General features: G+C 38.2%; 1 protein-coding gene across 3 annotated transcripts in view; it reads right to left on the reverse strand.

Moving 5' to 3' along the window:
- LOC111870318 (eIF-2-alpha kinase GCN2) overlaps positions 1 to 22,742 on the reverse strand; it is a 62,470-nt gene that overhangs the window by 35,019 nt on the left and 4,709 nt on the right. For all 3 annotated transcript variants that reach the window (XM_023862496.2, XM_023862497.2, XM_023862498.2), the window contains exons 3-10: positions 20,694 to 20,829; positions 15,551 to 15,670; positions 12,724 to 12,911; positions 6,740 to 6,852; positions 6,428 to 6,594; positions 3,301 to 3,420; positions 3,031 to 3,202; positions 2,703 to 2,940 (exon numbers count right to left, since the gene is read on the reverse strand). In XM_023862496.2, coding sequence (XP_023718264.1) covers positions 2,703 to 2,940; positions 3,031 to 3,202; positions 3,301 to 3,420; positions 6,428 to 6,594; positions 6,740 to 6,852; positions 12,724 to 12,911; positions 15,551 to 15,670; positions 20,694 to 20,829 — 1,254 coding nt within the window. The remainder of the gene's footprint in view (positions 1 to 2,702; positions 2,941 to 3,030; positions 3,203 to 3,300; positions 3,421 to 6,427; positions 6,595 to 6,739; positions 6,853 to 12,723; positions 12,912 to 15,550; positions 15,671 to 20,693; positions 20,830 to 22,742) is intronic.

The raw sequence follows: 22,742 nt of genomic DNA on the forward strand, positions 1-22,742 counted from the left end.
AGTACTCTTATTTGTTTAAGTTCTATATCCATTTGTAACTTACTTATTGACTTACCTACATATTATGCATATTATCAATCATTGGTGAAATATGAAATAATATACTGGGGAATACACCAGACAGTCCTAAGGTCTTTGTTATGCAAAAGAAAATAATAATAATAATAATGATGGAAGTGGGCACAACTCATACATGTAGAGACTTATTTAAAAAGCTTGACATAGTACCAATCCCATGTGTATACTTGCTCTCACTGATGACCAATAACTCTGTATATATGATTGGTACAAGAAGGAATGACCACCATCAATACCTACAACACATTTATCATCCTATCAGAGAGGGGTGTATTATTCAGGCGTGAAGCTATTTAACACTCTGCCGTCAAATATTTCAGTTTTAAAAAATGATCTCTCCATGGCCTGTAGTCCACAAGCGAACTATTGATAAAAACCAATTTAGGTTTGTTTTATGAAATTACTTGCATAGTAACTCACTTTACTCTATTGACGAATTTGTCAAGCACACAAGAGGCTCAAATGTTAAGAGTTAACAAATGGTCTGTGTTCTTGCATTATACATTGCTGAGACTTTCTTGTTATAAGTGTAGTAGTATGTATGATGTGTGTTTGTTATGAATTTTAATATGTTATAATGAAACTGTATTGATGATATGGCTTGCCAGTGTGTGTGGAATGGCAAGGTGTGAATCTGACAGTGGATTCTCCACGGCCCATGTGTGTAGTCTTGACAACCTGTGCTTTCTGTGTGAGGCCTGATTATATATTTTACTGGACCAAGGATGTATGATGTCATCATGAATTTGTATGTGTGACATGTTTTATATCCAGCCCTATGGGGAGATGACTGGATCCATGAAGTGAAAATAAATGTAAATTATCTACGGTGGGGCAAATATCCTGCATGGACTTCAAAGTGTTAATCACTTCATAAATTACTGTACTACAATTCAAGTATACAGAAACCATCAAATACAACTTCAGATCTTAGTTTATTCACTTTCCCACGTGTGTGTGTATGTGTATTTTGACATGATGGCTGAAAGCCAGAATAATGATATGAATAGATGAGGCCACTGCTAGGCAATGGCATGGTAAACATATTTCCTTGGCAACAGATACTGACGCAACAATAAACGACACATTTTCTATCCAGTTTGTGTATAGGATACAAACTGAGGACCAATTGGACAAGCCGGTTGGTCATAGGTCAGAGTCAGCAGTTAGCAGTCTTGAGTTGCACTGTTAGCAGCCACTACACAGAAATGACTAGTGAACAAATGTAAGACTTTATGGGTGCTCTAATTGTAGTGATTTAGAATGTGTAAATCTATGAGACTGTTACAATTATTTGTACTTATGAGTTATAATTGTTCAATAGTATGTATGTAGTATGTGTAGGGGGTGAGTCATAAAATCCGGCCCTTGCACTGTGACCTTCAATGATCTATTGTGCTTCCCCTTTTGAGTAACTCTTTTTTAATATTACACTTTGAATAAAATGTATGACTTTATTTATGGGGGCATCATAAAAGTCACTTTGTTCCATAAAGAACTGGACCAGGTAACAAAATCTTATATAAGCTATGGCATCACAATCACATAGGGTATGTGTGGCTGATTCGTCTTCTTGTAGGCACCTTTCACAGGTTGGGTCATCTGTCAATCCCAGTTTGAAAAGGTGTCCTTTTATGTGGCAGTGTCCAGTAAGTAATCCTACCACCCATCTTAATTGATCTCGTCTAATTTCAACGGATACTTTATTCTTCTGGAGAGGGGTCCTGATATATCCCTTTGCCTGTTTGAGTCCAGTTGTGGATTCACAGTGTTTTTTGCGATTTCTATCTGTCCAGTTCCTGATCAATTCCAACTGAGATGCTGCTAAGCTGGTTCAGGCCATGTGAACAGATACTCAGATCCTGTTCTTGCCAACTGATCTGTGGTTTCATTCCCAGCAATACCCTCATGACCTGGCACCCACATCAGTTGAACTCTGTTATGTTTGGCCAGTTGTTTGTGGGATTGGTGGCAGTCCCAGACCAATTTTGAAGTGATCTGATGTGTACCAAGCGCTTTAATTTAAGCTTGACTATCTGATAGAATACAGATGTTCCTATTTTTATAGTTTCTATCTAAATTCTCAACTATGCATGCCTTAATGGCAACATACACTTCTGCCTGGAATACTGCTGTGTATTGACCAAGGCTGAAACTAACTTTCCACCCTGTTCCATATAAATGCAACCCAGCTCCAGTAATTGTTCAATAAACCCAATTAGTAATCCAAAAAACACACACACATATAGACATTCTGGACATTACAAACATCTTCAAGCATCCACATAACTTTTCCTTAAACATGTCACAATGATGTCCTCAAATGCTGCTTGTACAGTAAAACCCCATTCAAGGTTTCTTTGGGCAGAAATGGACTTGAACACTAAACTGAGGAAGATCTTCAGAGGAGGTAATTTAACGCTGAAGTTATTGATTCACAATCAATGAAACTGATCTCAAAGGAGAGAAAACCTTAAACTGAGAAACAGTAATTGGAGTTTCCGCTGTAACTGCTAATATCCTATTTAAAAAGTTAAAATATTGTTCAAATTGATCCACATACTATCTTCAATTTTTATTATTTCATTCCACTTGTTCTTTTGTCCTTGAAATGTAAAACTCACTTTGAGAGAAAATCTCTGAGTTCTGGCTGAAGGGTGGGTGGTATTTCAGGTACAGTGTCATGGATTATGCAGCCACTGATAAGGGACAGCATCAGAATTCCAAAGCGGTAAATGTCAGCTTTCTTGCCTCCTCGACCAAGAGACGGAGGGTAAGTGTTGTCTCCTTTTCCATTCACAAAGGCCTGGGAAATATCCGCCAAACGTTTGTCCAGGCTGTAGTCTCCAACTTTAACTACACCTACCAAAAACAAAATGGCATAAGTCTACCACATAAAGGAACTTTGACAACACTAGCAGCTTCTGAAGATGGACTCAGATAAATACTCACCACATTTGCCAATGAACACACTGGTATCTCGGAGGTCTTTATGGACAACGTTGTTACTGTGCAAGTAAGCCAATGCACACAAAATGCCAGCTGAATAATGTCGTAAGAAATCTCCATCTACAGGCAAGTTTTCCATAAGGCAAAAGGCTAAATTTATACCATTTACAAATTCCTGAAATTTAAATACAACCCATAAATAAAACTAATTCAGTACAGCATCCTATATTACTGTAATATACAAACACATGCAGATAGCTTTAACACACTTACCTGAACTATATAAATGACCAGATATTCTTTTTCCTGAACACATTTCATGCTAATATACTGAATTAAATTTTCATGCTTCAATTTCTGAAGATAATTCAATTCTTGTTCAATACTAGATACCTGTAATAAAGATCAACAAAAGTTACATAATATTAATTTTACCTTAAACCAGATTCCTCACGTATGTACCACTCCATCTGTTGCTATGACAACTACAAGAATGTTGCCATGGACACTGGAGTTGCTCTGAACTAACTTTCCCTTTCTTTATTTCACACATGAATCAATTTCATCCGCTGCCCATACGTTCATGATCAAAAAGCTCTCGATGAGATTCTCCAACTTCCACAAAAGTGTGCCGTGATAACAGGGCAGAGAAGAAAGAGCCACATTTATACAATGACAGGCTGTCACTTATTAAATGTCACAACCATTTCTATGAAAGAAAATTATATTTTAATATTCCATACAGCTTTCTACTGAGTTCTCATTGTTACAAATCACTGCATCAAATCAAATCACATGCAGTATCCATTATAGTGCAGCCCTTTCAAGAAGTTTTCTGAGAGACTAAGAAACATGAACAATTTCAGCAGGAAAAAAAGGCCTGCTTGTCCTTTCCAGGATTTACAGTTCCCACTGGCACACCTGGCCCTGTCTCTGATTGGTCACTTCAGTCCTCCATGACAAAGCTGTGCCTACCTTTCATATATATATACATTGTCACATTAGTACAGTAACTAGACACAGGGTTTGGATTGATTATTGAATTTATTGAATGCTTATAACTCATAACTATAAATAACTATAACAGTCTCACTGACAACTACAGAACACATAAGGTCTCCTGTTTTTTATTCTGCTGTCCCTAGTCATTGCTGGTGGCATCCACTAACAATGTGATTCAACAATGACTGGTCAAGTCAGGTCAGGTCAGGTTGGGTAAACTGATGCCCACCCAACTCATAACCATAATTTATTGCCTCACAACTCTGGGTTATGCAACTCCTCTCACTGACTGACTGACTGACTGACTGACTGACTGCTGGTCCTTGTTATATGGCCTTGGCACAGACCAAATTAAAAACACTACATCCTCTATTGTTGCAAGATTATTCATTGCTGCGGGAACACGTTTACTGCACCACTACCTAACAGCTGCCGCCCCTTACTGTTCCACTGTTCTGGATCTCAGCCAACATATCACAATTTCTAACATGCTCATTTCCCAACTTAGCCAATTTCTACGCTGAAGATGGAGGCACCATGTTTCTCTTGAACACTAGTAACCATCCACCAAACTATGCATCAACTCAAATGACCATAAACTTAAAGTAGCTTATAAAGAAATTATTATGTATGAATAAAACAAAAAAGATACAGTACTTCTTTTGGACTTCACCCATCATCTGGTATGTAAAAGACAAAAGACCACGAAGTTTCGGAGACTGGATCTGTCTCCGTCTTCAGGTGGATAGGGAAGGATAAACCTACTCAATTGGGCCCGCTAGAAAGAGCTAGTCTCAATCACTGGACCTAACAATCACGCCAGTGATTGAGACTAGCTCTTTCTAGCGGGCCCAACTGAGTAGGTTTATCCTTCCCTATCCACCTGAAGACGGAGACACATCCAGTCTCCGAAACGTCGTGGTCTTTTGTCTTTTACATACCAGATGATGGGTGAAGTCCAAAATAAGCCAAAAGAAGTACAGTATACACCATCGTCAGAATCCTTTCAAGTCTAACCAAAAAAGATACAATTGAAGATGGCTATATGTCCTGTTATCGCCGTACATCTTGATACCTGTCAGCACAGGGCAGGGGCTGCATGCACACCAAAATACATTTCAGAAGACATCAATTCATATGTAACCTCTACACTTTGCTAAATGTGGTACCACGATCTAGCATGAGCAACCATCCTTCAATCAACGTTTTCTAAACAGCTGCCACACTATGAGGCTCCTCTGAATTTTAACCTAACTGTGCTGAGACCTCTGGCATGTGGCTCGCAAGACATCTAGTGATGACAGCAGTTTCCAGTACTGAGCAGGAAAATACTAAAATGACGGACACATGGAAGGACTCCGAATGCTAGTAGTGAAGGCTTATAGGCACCATTCTGGAGAGAAGAAGATGCAACAGAATAACACGTTTTGGACACATTTTAAGGACTGAACAGAAACAGAATTAAAAGGAAGGTTTTGGACATGAAAGTAAAAGGGAAATGCTCAAGAAGCACACTATTATTAATGCAGATAAGAGGTGAGGAAGACGTCATACAGAAAGAAAGATGAACATGGGAAGACCACAAAGACGAAAACAACACCGTCCAGTGTGAATATTTAAGTTTTATCACTTGAAAACTCATCACCCTTACATGTTTCGATCCCTACGGATCATCCTCAGAGGGCATCAATACTTTTTCTGGAAACTGCTATTACAATAAGTGTTAAATTATAGACATACACATATAATGTCTGAAATACACAATGTTCAATGCTGTGACTGTAAAAAGTTGAACACTGTGTACATTGTGTATTTCAGACATTATATGTGTATGTATATAATTTAACACCTATTGTAATAGCAGTTTCCGGAAAAAGTATTGATGCCCTCTGAGGATGATCCGTAGGGATCGAAACTTGTAAGGGTGATGAGTTTTCAAGTGATAAAACTTAAATATTCACACTGGACGGTGTTGTTTTCGTCTTTGTGGTCTTCCCATGTTCATCTTTCTTTCTGTATGACGTCTTCCTCACCTCTTATCTGCATTAATAATAGTGTGCTTCTTGAGCATTTCCCTTTTACTTTCATGTCCAAAACCTTCCTTTTAATTCTGTTTCTGTTCAGTCCTTAAAATGTGTCCAAAACGTGTTATTCTGTTGCATCTTCTTCTCTCCAGAATGGTGCCTATAAGCCTTCACTACTAGCATTCGGAGTCCTTCCATGTGTCCGTCATTTTAGTATTTTCCTGCTCAGNAGATACAGGCTTAGTTGCTAGGTCCCACAAAAGGTGGAACACCTAGAAGAGAAGAAGACTTAACAAATACATAAGTGTCAAAACTTGCTGTTCAAGCACTGACAGATGCTCACATGCACACACAATGGAAAGATTAGACACCACCTGCTTCATGTAATTTGTGAGATTGCTGGAATCAGAACCCGTATCATGTAAAGCCAATTTCTTGCTATTCTTTGGTTTCAGTTTGAATGACCATTCAATAATGGCAACCACTTCACCTGTTGTTGCATCTACACCAGCATATACTATGCTGCCTCTTGGACTGTGACCTAATGCATAACAAAAAATAAAATAAATTAACATACCTTAATAATATTTGTCTATGTATAACAGCCAGGTCTCATTTTCATAAAATCATATTTAAGTTAATTTTATGAGAACAGATATATGTATCTTATCTGCAGTCTGTCATACCTAAACATGTACCACGGTAAATCTGTCTCTCACCCCGATGAGTGAACTGCATAAGTTTTGTTCCCTTATGACTGCATGGGGAACTCACGTTGCTCTCTGATGAGCTCTGACTCCTGCAACAAACAGAATTGAATAGTTTGATTTGTTTCATTCTGGTACATCACAATAACAATTACAATTATAAATCACTCCGTCCAATGTGACTTGTAAGTTCTTTACTACACAAAAACTTAACATCCTTACATGTTTCAGTCTCTGTGGACCATCTTCAGAGGGCAAACATCACTACAATTAGGAAACCACCATCACATAATTTGTTTACACGTAAAGTACGTACACTTATATGCTACCATACATAGTACACAGAATAGAACATATCACAAACACAGCAGTTTCCTGGGAATGTAAAGTTTTTTAAAAAATTGTATAAAATTCCTTGATGCTAATTAAAAGTTTTTTAGATTGTCAAAAATTAAAATTCGTAAACCATGCAGGCTCGTGTTCGTCCTCCCATCGTCTCTCTTATATGGGGCAGATACTGTGCCACCTGGCTATCTTGATGTGGAGGTTCTTTATATTCTTTCTTTATTCTTTATATACAGTGAAAACAGCACAGCAGCCATGGGCAAACCCTGGACGATATAAAGCACAGGTGGAAGGATTAGGCCAATTGAAAAATCCAATGGCATAGTGCCTCAACCACCTACGCTACCACGTGACCCTTCTATTTACTTTCACGAATATGATATCAAAGGTTTATACAATATCATGTTTGTTCTTTAAAACATTAAAGGAGTTAAGGGCAGAACTCAGAGAAGCAGACACTCCTATTGCAAAGGCTTCCAGTTGTACAAACTGTGCTTTTCATGTTGCACTTCAGTAATGTTAACTGCTCCCAAGGCCCCTACCCAGACTCCATGGTTGGAGATTCAGTGCTTCTCATTTTTACAGCCCATTGAGAAAGAGCTTGAATGACTCATTTTGATTTTCTCCATACATAAGGCAATAATAATATCACAACATCTTTCTGGAGTGAGAATGTCTCTGCCTGAACACATGTCATTTGTCAGGAATGTTTTCTTACTCCCCATATTCTGAAGCTAGTTTCGGCCCCCTTACAAGTGACTGTTCAAATTACAAGCTTCTGAAGGAATTTAAGAGAGGTAGGTCTGATCGTGCTCAGAAAGGTTAGCAACGAGACTATTCTTTTCCTGTTTGTGAAGTTAGAAGATGCAGAGGACCTGTTCTGCAAATTTCTCTTGGAAAAAAGTGAGTTTAGAGGAGGAAGTGAGTTATGTCACATGAGTGGGTGCACAAGACTTCCACATTCCATTCCTTCTACTCAGAGTCATGAGGACAAACCCATGGAGAGAAATGACTGTTATTTATGTTTCTGAATCAATCAGTCTGAGCTTTTTCTTTTGTGGAATTCAAAGGAAGAGACATGTGGAGGCCTGCTAGCACAGATCACCACCATATCCAAACTTTGGGATAACTTTTTTCAAACACATCAGTTGCAGATGTCCTCTATCTATTATCTCTACTAGAAATTCAAGAGTAGCTGTACATGGCAAATATAACCTTTGTGAAACTAATATTAGTTAGTAAATAAATTGCTTGGATATACTATAATGCTTACAGTTCCAAACTGCAAGTGTTCTGTTCTGATATTCTGTGTTTAAATATGAGAAAGTTAATTAATACTTTAATGCAAATTATGAGTCCTTCCCTAAAGTGATGTCCCTTTACAATAATACTGAGGCTGAAAAGGAACCCTGGGTTTGAAGTTGACTATCCAAATGCAGTCATGCTGACATATCACACACTGATTCATCACCTACTATTCCCCTTGACACTTAAAACTTCTGTGAGTGACTAAATGCTAGCTGTAGCCAGCCTTCCAGATCTTGTTCACTATCAGACTGGGATGAGGGCTGTGTGTAGAAATGCTTATAATCAAACAATAAACTGCAGTGTAGTTCAGGTATTGGCATGCTAAGCTTGCGAGAAGATGTTTACCGATTCAATCCTAGTAAAATCAGAGTTTCCTTACTGCTTACAATTGTAAGTATGTTATGACACGCCATCACTATCACTGTCTCTAATGCCATTACTATGTTAAGCAATGATTTTTAAACCATTAACTCTGTTAAATATAACCTTAAACTTTCACGCCATGTTTTAAATTCTTGATTTGCAAACAATATTCCACAACAGCAGATTGGGTTCAGTTCCAGTTCAAGTCATACAGGATTTGTGATGGACGAAGTGGAAGGTTTCCTCAGAGTACTTCAGTTTCCCCATGGAACCTAAACCGTGCAGTCAGTATAGTGACTGGCTACAGGCTGAATAACCGAGGAGTTAGAATTCAAGTCCCAGTAGGGCCAGAAATTGTCCCTTCTCCACGTTATCCAGACCATCTCCGGGTCCACTCAACCAATGGGCATCAGGGACTCTTTCCCCAGGGGTAAAGTAGCCAGAATGTGAAGCTGACCACTCACCTCCAACCAGTGTTGAGGTCAAGAAGATGTGGATCTATACATCCACTCCTCCATACATCTTCAAGGCATAGTGCTTAATTACTTAAGCACAGGGACAACTTTTATCTTTTTATTTCAGTTTCCCCTGAAAACTCTGATTCCACCAACTCCTCAATANGATGCAGAGGACCTGTTCTGCAAATTTCTCTTGGAAAAAAGTGAGTTTAGAGGAGGAAGTGAGTTATGTCACATGAGTGGGTGCACAAGACTTCCACATTCCATTCCTTCTACTCAGAGTCATGAGGACAAACCCATGGAGAGAAATGACTGTTATTTATGTTTCTGAATCAATCAGTCTGAGCTTTTTCTTTTGTGGAATTCAAAGGAAGAGACATGTGGAGGCCTGCTAGCACAGATCACCACCATATCCAAACTTTGGGATAACTTTTTTCAAACACATCAGTTGCAGATGTCCTCTATCTATTATCTCTACTAGAAATTCAAGAGTAGCTGTACATGGCAAATATAACCTTTGTGAAACTAATATTAGTTAGTAAATAAATTGCTTGGATATACTATAATGCTTACAGTTCCAAACTGCAAGTGTTCTGTTCTGATATTCTGTGTTTAAATATGAGAAAGTTAATTAATACTTTAATGCAAATTATGAGTCCTTCCCTAAAGTGATGTCCCTTTACAATAATACTGAGGCTGAAAAGGAACCCTGGGTTTGAAGTTGACTATCCAAATGCAGTCATGCTGACATATCACACACTGATTCATCACCTACTATTCCCCTTGACACTTAAAACTTCTGTGAGTGACTAAATGCTAGCTGTAGCCAGCCTTCCAGATCTTGTTCACTATCAGACTGGGATGAGGGCTGTGTGTAGAAATGCTTATAATCAAACAATAAACTGCAGTGTAGTTCAGGTATTGGCATGCTAAGCTTGCGAGAAGATGTTTACCGATTCAATCCTAGTAAAATCAGAGTTTCCTTACTGCTTACAATTGTAAGTATGTTATGACACGCCATCACTATCACTGTCTCTAATGCCATTACTATGTTAAGCAATGATTTTTAAACCATTAACTCTGTTAAATATAACCTTAAACTTTCACGCCATGTTTTAAATTCTTGATTTGCAAACAATATTCCACAACAGCAGATTGGGTTCAGTTCCAGTTCAAGTCATACAGGATTTGTGATGGACGAAGTGGAAGGTTTCCTCAGAGTACTTCAGTTTCCCCATGGAACCTAAACCGTGCAGTCAGTATAGTGACTGGCTACAGGCTGAATAACCGAGGAGTTAGAATTCAAGTCCCAGTAGGGCCAGAAATTGTCCCTTCTCCACGTTATCCAGACCATCTCCGGGTCCACTCAACCAATGGGCATCAGGGACTCTTTCCCCAGGGGTAAAGTAGCCAGAATGTGAAGCTGACCACTCACCTCCAACCAGTGTTGAGGTCAAGAAGATGTGGATCTATACATCCACTCCTCCATACATCTTCAAGGCATAGTGCTTAATTACTTAAGCACAGGGACAACTTTTACCTTTCTATTTCAGTTTCCCCTGAAAACTCTGATTCCACCAACTCCTCAATATACATTAATCATCCTATATTCAATGCTACACGGTCTTGATACTGACAGTGTCATTAAATAATAAACAAACAAATAATATCTTAATCTGAAGGATGTTTTATAATGTATCCTCATATAACTCTCTACTCCCATCCATTTGGGTTCTAAATCAGTTTAGACTTTCACTTCTTAGCCACCCAGCTCCCAGATGGTACATTCTGTACCTATAGTTACTAAAGTGCACTTTTAGGACTTCAGGTAATAGGTACAAAGTTACTGTATGACTAAAAGTAAGAATATAGTTTGTCTTTTTGTATTGTTCATGTACACACTGACTGCACTGCAAGAGGATAAGATAGTAGCACAACTGTTTACAAAATTGACTGAATCTATCCACAAATGCTCCCCTGAAAAAGCAGTACAACATGACTGTTCTCACTCAACAGACTTTTCTAATTTCTGACCACAGATATATGAATCCAGACATGCCCCCCCCCCCACACACACACATGATCCATTCTACTTTATCATATTTTCTTGAATGCCCCATGCAAAATTTTCCAACTATATTAGAACCAAAAATTGGGATCCATGATTTATTCATGGTGAGGTTGGCAATAATACTCATTCCACAAAACATTCTAACTTTTGCAGTGTTGACTTCTCTTTGTGTCCCATCAGCAGCTGCAGTATACAATTGGATGTTAAGTTGTGACACACTAAGCACATGTATGTAAACTGCGTAACACTACAAGAGGCATGTGTTTATAACCTGCAGACCAGTTCTGATGGCCTTCAATACTGTAGAGAAATGGATCCCTTTATCTTATTGAACAGGTCAGGGAAATGAATATAATGTCATAACCAAAAACACTTGCCCCATTTGCAATGCTGAACTTAGTTCTGATTCCACAGAATATAATTTAACATCATTTCATGATGAAGCATTTTCTATTCTAGTTTACATGCTATCACACCAATGGCATTCAGAGTTGAGACCTCAATACAACTTATTAAATTTAGGTTGAACAACTGTCTCCAATTTCCCTGTATAACCACAAATGATATACTTTAATGTAGAATTCTTGAACAGTAAATATAATGGAGATAATAATAGCAGTAATAAGACCACTAGTTTCACAAGGAAAGAGAACTTTATCATCAAAATTAAAAATAAAATAAATCAAACTACTATTTAAGTGTAACTGTAGCTTGAAGAACAGATGCAGAAATAAGACTACAAAAAATAAAATATTTTAAGGTGATTACAGGTAAAGGTAAAGTCCTGTACTTAACCAATGAAACACTATGCTTTGAAGGTGTATAGGGGAGTGCATGTATAGATCCACATTTTCTTGACCTGCACTAGCCGGAGGTGAGTGGTCAGCTTCACACCCGGGCTGTTTTAACCTTGGGGAAAGAGTCCCCGGTACCCATTGGATAGGACGTTGGGTGGACCCCAGAGGCAGTCTGGATGATGTGAAGAAGAGAAAATTATTGATCATACTGGGGCTTGAACTCCAACCCCTCAGTCGTCCAGCCTGAAGCCAGTCACTATACCGACTGCAATATCCCAGCTCCTCTTAAGGTAATTACATGTCCTAAAAATATAAATATATACCAATTATATTTCACAGTCCTGTATAATGCACCCAGTCTGCACCGACTGCACTATCCCAGCTCCTCTTAAGGTAATTACATGTCCTAAAAATATAAATATATACCAATTATATTTCACAGTCCTGTATAATGCACCCAGTCTGCACCGACTGCACTATCCCAGCTCCTCTTAAGGTAATTACATGGCCTAAAAATATAAATATATACCGATTATATTTCAGTCCTGTTGCAGAACGGTCCTGTATAATGCACCCAGTCAAAACCAAAACCTGACAACCATCTGTGTAAGAATACTCCACCTCCTCCTGGAGTTTGAACAGCTGCGCACATAACTGCAGCTCTGACTTCTCTCAGCATGCCCAGGATGGTTACTGTTAACAGGTGAAGCTTTGTCGTCATCAGCAGACCTGCACTGACTCCTCTGACGTCGCTGCTCCTCCTTCAGGGCTTCCTGCTTTCTTTGGATTTCATCCTGAATTGCCTGCCTCTGCAAAAGCCATAAAGGCAGAAAGAATACATTGCAGTACAAAAGTGAACATTAAGTTCTGTGCTTATGCCCACCATTATGATTCCAGAAGGGGACACAAAGGTCAAGCTCCTCGCATTCTTAACGCTGGCACTGACATTGGGGTCCATCATTACTTTCATTAGATAGCCCCAGAACCAGCATGGACATGACAAACAGAAAAATCCCTGACAGGGATCAAACACTGGTTATCTATGAGGGTCACTTTTAAAGTCAGAACTGTTTTGTTATAAACAAAATAAAACTTTATTCATCCAAATAATTTTAATGTCACTACTAGATACAACTCTAGGATTGCCATGGCAAAAGCTGCATTTAGCAAGAAGAAGAATCTTTTTACCAGCAAATTGGACTTAAATTTGAGAAACAAACTAGTGAAATGCTACATTTGGAGCTTCGCTTTGTATGGGGCTGAAACTTGGACACTTAGGGCAGTAGATCAGAAACACGTGGAAAGCTTCGAAATGTGGTGTGGGAGAAGGATGGAGAAGATCAGTTGGACCGATTATGTGAGAAATGTAGAAGTGTTATTTAGAGTCAGTGAGCAGAGGAATATCTTACACGAAATAAGAAAACGGAAGGCTAATTGGATTGGTCATATCTTACGCAGTAACTGCGTTCTAAAAGAAGTTATTGAAGGAAAGATAGAGGGGCGGATAGAAGCGACCAGAAGACGAGGAAGAAGACGTAAGAAGATGCTGGGTGACCTTGGGGACAGAAGAGGATATTTTCACTTGAAGGAGAAAGCTCTAAATCGCATCAAGTGGAGGAACTGTTTTGGAAGAGACTGTGGACCTGTCGTCTTGATAGATTACAGATGAATGAACTAGATACAACATACTGTGGTGTATTTGCTCCACGTAAGAAAGGCTGAGCCACAGGAACAGCCGCTTCTAAGTAATGCATGCAGGCAACAATGGAACAATGGAGTTATGCAACCCGCCTCTACGCAATGGCTCCATAAACACACTTCTTAGTGCTTAGCTATCGTGCGACTTGTGTATTCTGTGTGGTCTGTGCTGTGCAACAGGAGAACTGTGTTTTCTGCTTTGTCTGTGCCACAGCTACATAACACAAGTCTGCTCCCAGCTAAGAAGTGTTTTTAGTTGAGTTCTGAGGTTCCAAAGCAACTGATGACACACTGATAAGAAGACTTCATAGCAATTTGAAGTGATAGTTCCTTGTTGAGATCTGTTACCATGTGACGACTAATGTGTGTGTAACAGTGAATTATAAAGTCTAAATCTGGGACAGTACCCTATTGATTGTAATTAAGAGAGATTGTAACCAAAGCGCCAATAAATCCAAACTAGAAACAGTTATTTCCGTCAAGCATACACCGCTACACGTGACAACATGTGTACCCTTCTATGTAGTCCCCATCGCAATTCAGGCATTTGTCCAGACTTTGCACAAGCTCGATGATCCCCTCATCACAGAAGTTGCCTGCCAGTCCATTTAACCAATCTGTAACTGCTTGTGCTCATCTGTGAGCATTCTTGGAACCCATCTGGCATAAATTTTTCTGAGACAGACTTGAAAGGATTCTGACGATGGTGTATACTGTACTTCTTCTGGCTTATTTTGGTCTTCATCCATTGTCTGGTATGTAAAAGACAAAAGACCATGACGTTTCGGAGACTGGATCTGTCTCCGTCTTCAGGTGGGTACGGAAGGATAAAACCTACTCAGTTGGGCCCGTTAGAAAGCGCTAGTCTCAATCACTGGACCAGTGATTGTGCCCTTTAGAAAGAGCAAACTCATTAAGCTCATCAATAACGAATTACCTGTTTTCAGGAACATGAGCATCAACCATGTCTTTGAAATCCTCAATGATGACTGACTCATGTCCAGATAATGCTTCACCGTGCACATCTGTCCTTCCTCCATTAAACAAGCGACACCACTGAGGCACACTCCCCTCATTCATGATAACTTCCTCATACACTTTGACAAGTTGGTGATGGATTTTAGCAGGGCGTATGTTTTTCACATTCAAAAATCGAATCACCAAACGCACCTCACAATCGGAGGGATTAGTGATTAACATGGTTCTTTATAAAGCACTGTGACACAGCAACCAATTCACTCAATGGCTTGACATACACTACTGGGGCTGTGACAGAGGGTCTGACAACAGCTCTCAAAGTTAAAAAACTCCAGTCACTGACCTGCATGAGCAGCATGCGCAAATGGTTCTTACTTTAGAAATGAGCAATGTACCCAAAAGCCAAGCCCTCTTACAGACTGAATATCACAGTGCCTGTTAAAGAAATTACAGCAGATGAAATGTATAACAAAATATCCTGTGCTTTCTCTTACCCATTTCCTTTCTCACTAACCATATAACTTGAACTGTGTTCCAGCGTCAAATGCCACTTCAAACTTAACAACTGGAAAGATACTCCAGACTGTGTCACAATAACAAGATTACCTATGTAAGATTTGAGGCTTTCATGGCGGTGACTATGAAGAAAGCAGACTTCTGGGATTTGGCACCGTGTATATGTGGTGTTAACCGACGTTCCTCCGAAATGTCGGTTAACACTACATATACATGGTGCCAAATCCCAGAAGACTGCTTTCTTCAACAAGATTACCTGTTTGTCTTCCTTCTGTTTCTTGATCAGCTGCTGTTGTTGTTGCTGCTTCTCCTGGAGTGACAACATCTCCTCGTAGAAAGATTTAAATCCTGGTTTGTTGTGAACATGGAGGAATTTCTGTAACAGGTAATGTGAGTTGAAAACATAAAGAGAACCGAGTACTACATTAAAACTTCAATAACAAAACAAGATACTAGTTCATCTGAAAACTTCCATCATTTTCCTAACCCATGTTCAAGCACATGACACTGGAGGGGCACACTTTGAACAGAAGAAATCTATAGATTAAACAAGAAGTTCTGGGAAGAATTAATCACCTACTTTCCTTTGATACCTCATGGACCACAGAGAAAATGACACCTCCAACATTTTTTTGTTGCCATGGAAATGTCTTTATTGAGTTGCTACCTAGCAACGATAGGGAGATACACAGACAGACTCACAGACACATGCACCCAACAATTCCTCTATTATTGCATGTATTCAATGCCAAAGGAATGTGTTTACCAGGCCACTGCCTAGCAACGAAAGGAGGGATAAACTTTACTGAGCCTTTACCTAGCAACGACAGGGGGCTACACATACAGACACACAGACTGATGGGCAATATTTAAGAAGTGTGCCATTCAGATGGGCTCAGGTGCCGTGATATACATACCATGTCTCATAAAAATCGATTCAGGAATTCAAAAGTTAATAAGGTGGGACTCGCAGACACACAGACAGCATGTAACTCACATATGCTTATTTTATTTTTTTTAAATGAGAGTAGGGTAAAAAAAAATATATTTTGAGGAAAAATTAAGTCAGTTTTTGTATGACAAACTGTTGAGGAAAAAAATACTGTGACAAGAACAAAAGTCACTTTTCCTGGATTAGTTAATTTCACAACCATCTGAGTATGTTTTTTGGAAGCTGGCTTAACTCCACAAGTGGCATGTAACAGCAACCTGTATTTTTCACCAAATACTATTAGGGCGTTCAAATCGAGAGAAATGAGATGTAGGCACCACACATGGGAGATGAGAAATTCATATACAGTTTTCATCAGAAAACCTTAGGTAAGAGACAACTTGGAAGACCTAGGCATATATGGGAGGAGAATATTAATTATAAAGATAAAATGCGAGTGTTGGCCTATGGGAAGCTCTTCTGAACATAGTAATGTGCCTTAGGATTACATAAGAGGCTGGAATTCCTTGATTGCCTGAGAAAATTGGCCTTTCATAAAGGACTTTGCTCCATGGAGTTGGTCATTTAGGGGAAAATAATATTTCTGTGTGGATTCCTCTATCATTCTGAATGCAATCAGTTTAGTCACCCCAGCAGTAAAATAACACACAGTGTTTCAGTCTTATGCATCAACAAGCCGACAACAATGAGATGTCCTGTCTGATAAATAACTGCAAGAAAAGCTGGAGGCTAGTGACTCTGAAAAGTTTAATACATTCTGATTATGATAATGATAATTAAATTGCTAACTATGCTCTTCTTGATAATGATGCAAATGATGACAATGATCTTCGGAATTTTATTTTGGAAGATATGAAAAACTGCAGGAATTATAAAGAAAATTTAACAGGTAGTTCCAATCCACAAAGCATAATGAAATGAGTGTGCAATGCTCTGGATATATAAATCGGCAAAGAACTTTTGAAATAACTGATAAAACAAACACACATTTTGACCACTTCCGCTGGGAGCAAACTGAGAGGGCAGAAACACAACAGGAAGGTGTGATATGCGTCTCAAGCATGGAAAGAAGAAAGACATTGTTTACTGATGCAATGCTGGCCTCTGCATAAATCTTTAGAGGGTTATTACAAAAACCTCAACTGTTAAAACACTACTAATATCATGTTCAACGCTTCCTAATAATTTTGAAATCTAACTTCCAAATATTACTTTTAAAAAACATATTAAGTCAGTTGTATGATTCTGTAATTTTTTTGAACATAATGTGAAAACTGGTTAACATTCTATTAGAGCCTCTCTTCAACCACAAAAATTAAATTAACATGTTTTAAGTAACATATTTAACTACATCAAACTTGTTTACTCTGAGCTGTTCTGCCCGTTGCACACAATGACAGATGTGCATAAAATATTATTTTCATTTCAAGACCATATAATTTTGGGGGTGTCAATAATAATCAAGAGTGGCCTATATTTGGACAAATATAGTGATCCTGATTTATAAGTTGTCTATATTAAATGTATCACTTTCTTGGTCTAAAATTTGAATGTTCTTTGTCTTCAATGGAGGACATTATTTAAACGTCCGGCTGCATTGGAGGGTTACTTAAGCTTTAATCTGAAAATAATTAAACTTCATAGTTTTGATAAAAACACTTGTACAGAAATTTATAAAATACATCACTGGAAATGAGTAAGTGTCCTATCATGACTACGTCAATCATTATTATGCAAAGTATTACACATAATCACAAGTTGAGGCCTATCTACCTTGGTCTTCCCTAAGACACCACAAATAAAGCACAGCAACACACAAAGTTATGATGATGATACAACAAACTGTGTGGTCAACCTTCAAAAGGGAATGCAGTTACTATGCTACATAATACATTTCTCAGGAGGTCTAAACGTGCAGACCTGTTCTTCAGATTTCTCTGCAGTAACAAAGTCACTGACATGGGGTGCTGCCCCCAAAGTCAAGCATTTTTCATGCCTATAAAGCTGTCAGATATTAAAATTAAAATTAGTTTCTTTAAAACTCCATCATATATATCCATTGTCTCAATATAGAGTGACATTTTAATTTCAAGCTCCCATATTTTAAATTTTTCATGAATTTATGCATGTTTTGTATGGTCCCAGACAAATGTCCAAAATAACATTAAATTTTAACCGATCTTACATTTCTGAAACTGCATTTACATTTAAATTGCTACACTGTTACACTGTTCAAACATGTATATTTTAAATATTCTTCCGAAGTTATGGTATAAGGCAAAGCACATTTTTCTTTATCTTGCATCATTCTCATTCCCCAGATTTCACTATGTTCAATTGTATGTTTATTTTTGGCAAACCTCTAAAATGTGTAAAATCGAGTTTCACTGTATTCTGTTTAAAATCCCACCTTCTGCACTAACATCCTTCTGTAGTTTAGTGAAATGGTGATCTTACAGATAACTGTCCACTGGATGCACAGATGTTGCTGTTTATGTCAAAAATAAATTTCCAGATTGCTCTAGACAAATAATGGCATGACAACATAGTTATGTTTTCTTTCTTCTTCTTCCTCCTCCTTTGACATTTCCACTTTTAAATCCTCTTCTTTTATACCTGCCACCCCAAAGTCTTCCTCCTAAATTCCCTCTCATGCTCATCCTTCCTTCAGCTTAATCTTTCCTAATATATTATTCCCATCTTGATTTCATCTTGCTGTTGGGCAGTTTCCCTTTATTTTCATGCTCAAAATTTTCTTAATACTTCGCGGACGGGTGATTTAAATATTTAAATCACCCTGGGGACTGGCATTTTTAAACATACTACCCTAACTTGTGCACTGTTCACTTTAAAAATTTATATAAAATCTCCTAATTAATTTTATGAACTAAAATTTTTGGAGAACACTTACCAATGCTCCTAGAAGTGCTTGAGGGTGTGATATTTCTGGAAACTTTCCCCTTTGTGAAGTGACAAACTTGCAAATGTAGACATACTCCTTTTTTTGTGAACTGTGCAAACACGGCATTGCCTAGAAGTATTCTTCCCCTTGGAATGTTCACTCTTCACAATTTTCACGAGGGTATTTTTCGGCATATCACTCAAGAGTCGCCCTGGGGGGTCCACATGAGGCCTTCGTGGGGTGGGAGTTGATGGCCCCGGTCGTACTAAGTCTTTGTGTGACCCTGGTTCCGCCGCCACCATCTGGACTGTAGCCCAGGCCTTTGCCACATTCATCAGAAATGCTTTGTATTTCAATTCTGAATCAGGGTTTAGATTTTTTGCTGTCCCCGCAATGTTACTATGCGCAATGTTATTACCCGCATTATCATCGGAGCTACTGTCACTTTTACTGTCTGTGGCCACAATTCTTTGTTGTTCCCCNTACAGTGTTGCAACTTATCATGTTCTAAAAGCCTGTTAACATGTGAACGGTCCGCCATGTTTAAAAGCGAAAAACCTTTTAAAGGGTGTGTGGTCCGCAAAGTGTTAAGTATTCTCTCAATTTGTTCTTAAAACACACACATGTCATCTTATGAAAATAAAATAAAAAGAAAAGTTGTCCCTGTGTTCAACTTAGCATCATGCCAAGAAGGCAAGCAGATGTATAGATCCAAGCATTCTCTCTTATTTATTACTTTATCATCCAATGTATTTATGTTTCTATAGATTACCTTTCCTTTACATTCTTTCCCTATACTCTCATAATGTCACTGCATTCAGAGGTCATTAAACATCACAAGAGGTAATAAAATTAGTAAATGTATACAAACACATACTTTCAAATGGGGCGGTCAACACAACAATAACAATAATGTTATTAACATAACAACATTCACTTATTTGTGCAGTTCTTATTGAAACATGTTTTGACCTTTCCTTTTAGGTAATCCTCAGGCAATGCACAATCAATAGCGTAAGTCCATGAACTGTGTCAAGGTATTAAATATGAATCCATATTTTAGTAGGGGTTAAATTATTATAATTTTGATGTATACAATTAAAATTACAAGTTGCAATTAGAAAGATTAAGAAGATTAAAAACACAACAGGATGCATACTTTGAAAGTATAAAAATACCTTCTGGGACATGTGGTAGTGTAGTTGGTTGAGGTACTATTCTCCAAGCTGGAAGGTTGCAGATTCAAGTCCCGATGAGATCAATGGATTTTTTTCAATTTACCTAATCCTTCCACCCATACTATAGCCCTGGGGTCAACCCAGTCTCTAATAGAAATGAGTACCAGGAATATTCTTGGAATATTCTTGGGGGTAAAGGTCAGCTGGTGCGTAGGGCTGACAACCTTATCGCCATCTATGAGCCAATTGTCTAGAAAATTTGGGAACCTCAACATCTCACAACCCTATCGGCCTCCACAGCCTGTTAAAGGGATACCTTTACTTTATTTTCTATGTATACAATATACATTAACTAGGGGTTACTCACTTTTACATGCTGAGCAAGTTCAAATATCATCACTTCACCCTTAAGTTCCTGAGCTAAACTCACTAACTCAGACTGTAACTGGACAACATGCTGATGTGAGAGACCCTTGCTCTTCTCAAGTTCAATCTTTGGTACCCTGAGAAAAGAGAACAAGCAGAACAATTAGATGACAAAGGTTAACTGAACACTAAAATGCTGTATCAAACATACACATATATGCAATCCACATGACTGTCCTCATGTGTCATCTGACAAGTAACCTCTGTAATTCATACAAATGTTACATAATCTATGAATCAAATAACCAAAATAAATTAAAGTCTGTATAATGTATTTTGTATTTCTTTTGTGGTTTATTTTACAATGCTGTCAATATCTCAGACTATATATAAAGTGGTACAATGAGTGATGATGAATCTTAATTAATTTCAAAAGCAGTCATGGCCCAATCGAAGCAGGTACCATCCCAGATACCGTCTGGAGGGACTGAGAAAAAACACAAAAAAAAATCAGTCAGGACATGTGGTGTCCTGCCAAAGATCTGAATCAAGAACCTCCCAAATACAAGTGCTACCACTACAGAAACATGTCAAGTTATTTTGCATCAGTTACTGGGTAGGCAGTATTATATTTCAATCTGGACATACACAAACTAGATCAAACTGAAAATGATTCATAAACAGAAGTCCAGACAGATCACAATAATGAAACATGTGAGAACAAAATAAACAATTGCCCTTTTCACTGTCCAATATAACAAATATCTCAAAATCATGAAGTTCAGACCTGTACTTGCAAATGATACCCGAACAGAGAAAAACAAAATGTTGACCCAGGAGTTGGTACCATGCCTCTGTACGATGTACTGCTGTACAGGAGGAAAGGGTTGAATATACATTCTATTCTTAAGAGTGGACAGGTATTGTAGTTACTACTACTACTACTACTACTGCTACTACTACCACTGCTAATTAGCTGTGAAGCCTAACAGATATAAAGTGTGACTGGTTTTTAAATTACTTAATGACAATGCTACAATTGCAGAGATTAAGTAAGCATTATCACCAGTACATGTACAATAGGACATATGGAAGCTGATGTGCTGAGGGGATCTAATATGGATTCCACCTCACTATATGAAACCTTAAATATTGTAATCTACTGTACCCTATTGTAGACAATAAGTATTGTAACTTTATTCTCTTATTGTAATCAGCCAATGTACAGTAACTGACTTGTCCTATATCATGTAACAATGATTTATAGAGACAAAATAAATAAATAAACTCCCTGGAGCCCAGGCCTTCTTGAAATGTTGCTGGTAATACTCAATCAGCTAATCAACCAAACTCCTCATCTTTTATAGAACCTGAAAGTTTATTACAAGGTTCTCAGAAGCTGCCACTAGTTCCTATCCTGAAGCCAGATTAATCCAGTCCACATATCACATTCTGTTCCTCTAGGATACACTCCCATGTATTCCTAGTTCTATTGAATTGAAAAAATGCTGAGCTACATACAAGTACGATATGGAATAATTATCAAATGTTGAAGAAAAATTCTATACCACTGAAATATCCTGTCATGTGTCTGGGGTTCTGTGACCAATAATAAAGAGTTCTGGATTGGCTGATTAGATTTATTAACACTTCTTTACAATTACAATCAATTATGACAGTTCATAATCGATGACAGTCTAAGACTAGCTCCATTCCTCACCAGACTACGAGTGTCTTCTCTTCTACTGTGACTGACTTGGTTCTGCTTTAAAACTCGGTCACTTCCTCACCTTCCGTTGTCCACTGGTTAACACACCACAGCTGAACACCCACTTTGGAATTCCCTTATGACCAAATGATTGAACTCACAAATAAACCCTCCTGAACTAAACTCTGAATAAATTGAAACAAGTATGTGTCCCTCTTTTATAACTCGGGATGAACCAAATATAGATCACCATCCCCAACAGTTCATCTACCACTGCATTGTCCACTCGTCACGGTATGTCTCTTAGTGAGCCATTGTCTAGCAATGGACCATTCCAGCTTT

Source organism: Cryptotermes secundus, unplaced genomic scaffold (genome assembly GCF_002891405.2).
Source record: "Cryptotermes secundus unplaced genomic scaffold, Csec_1.0 scaffold391, whole genome shotgun sequence".
In the NCBI taxonomy this organism is placed as follows: Eukaryota; Metazoa; Arthropoda; class Insecta; order Blattodea; family Kalotermitidae; genus Cryptotermes; species Cryptotermes secundus.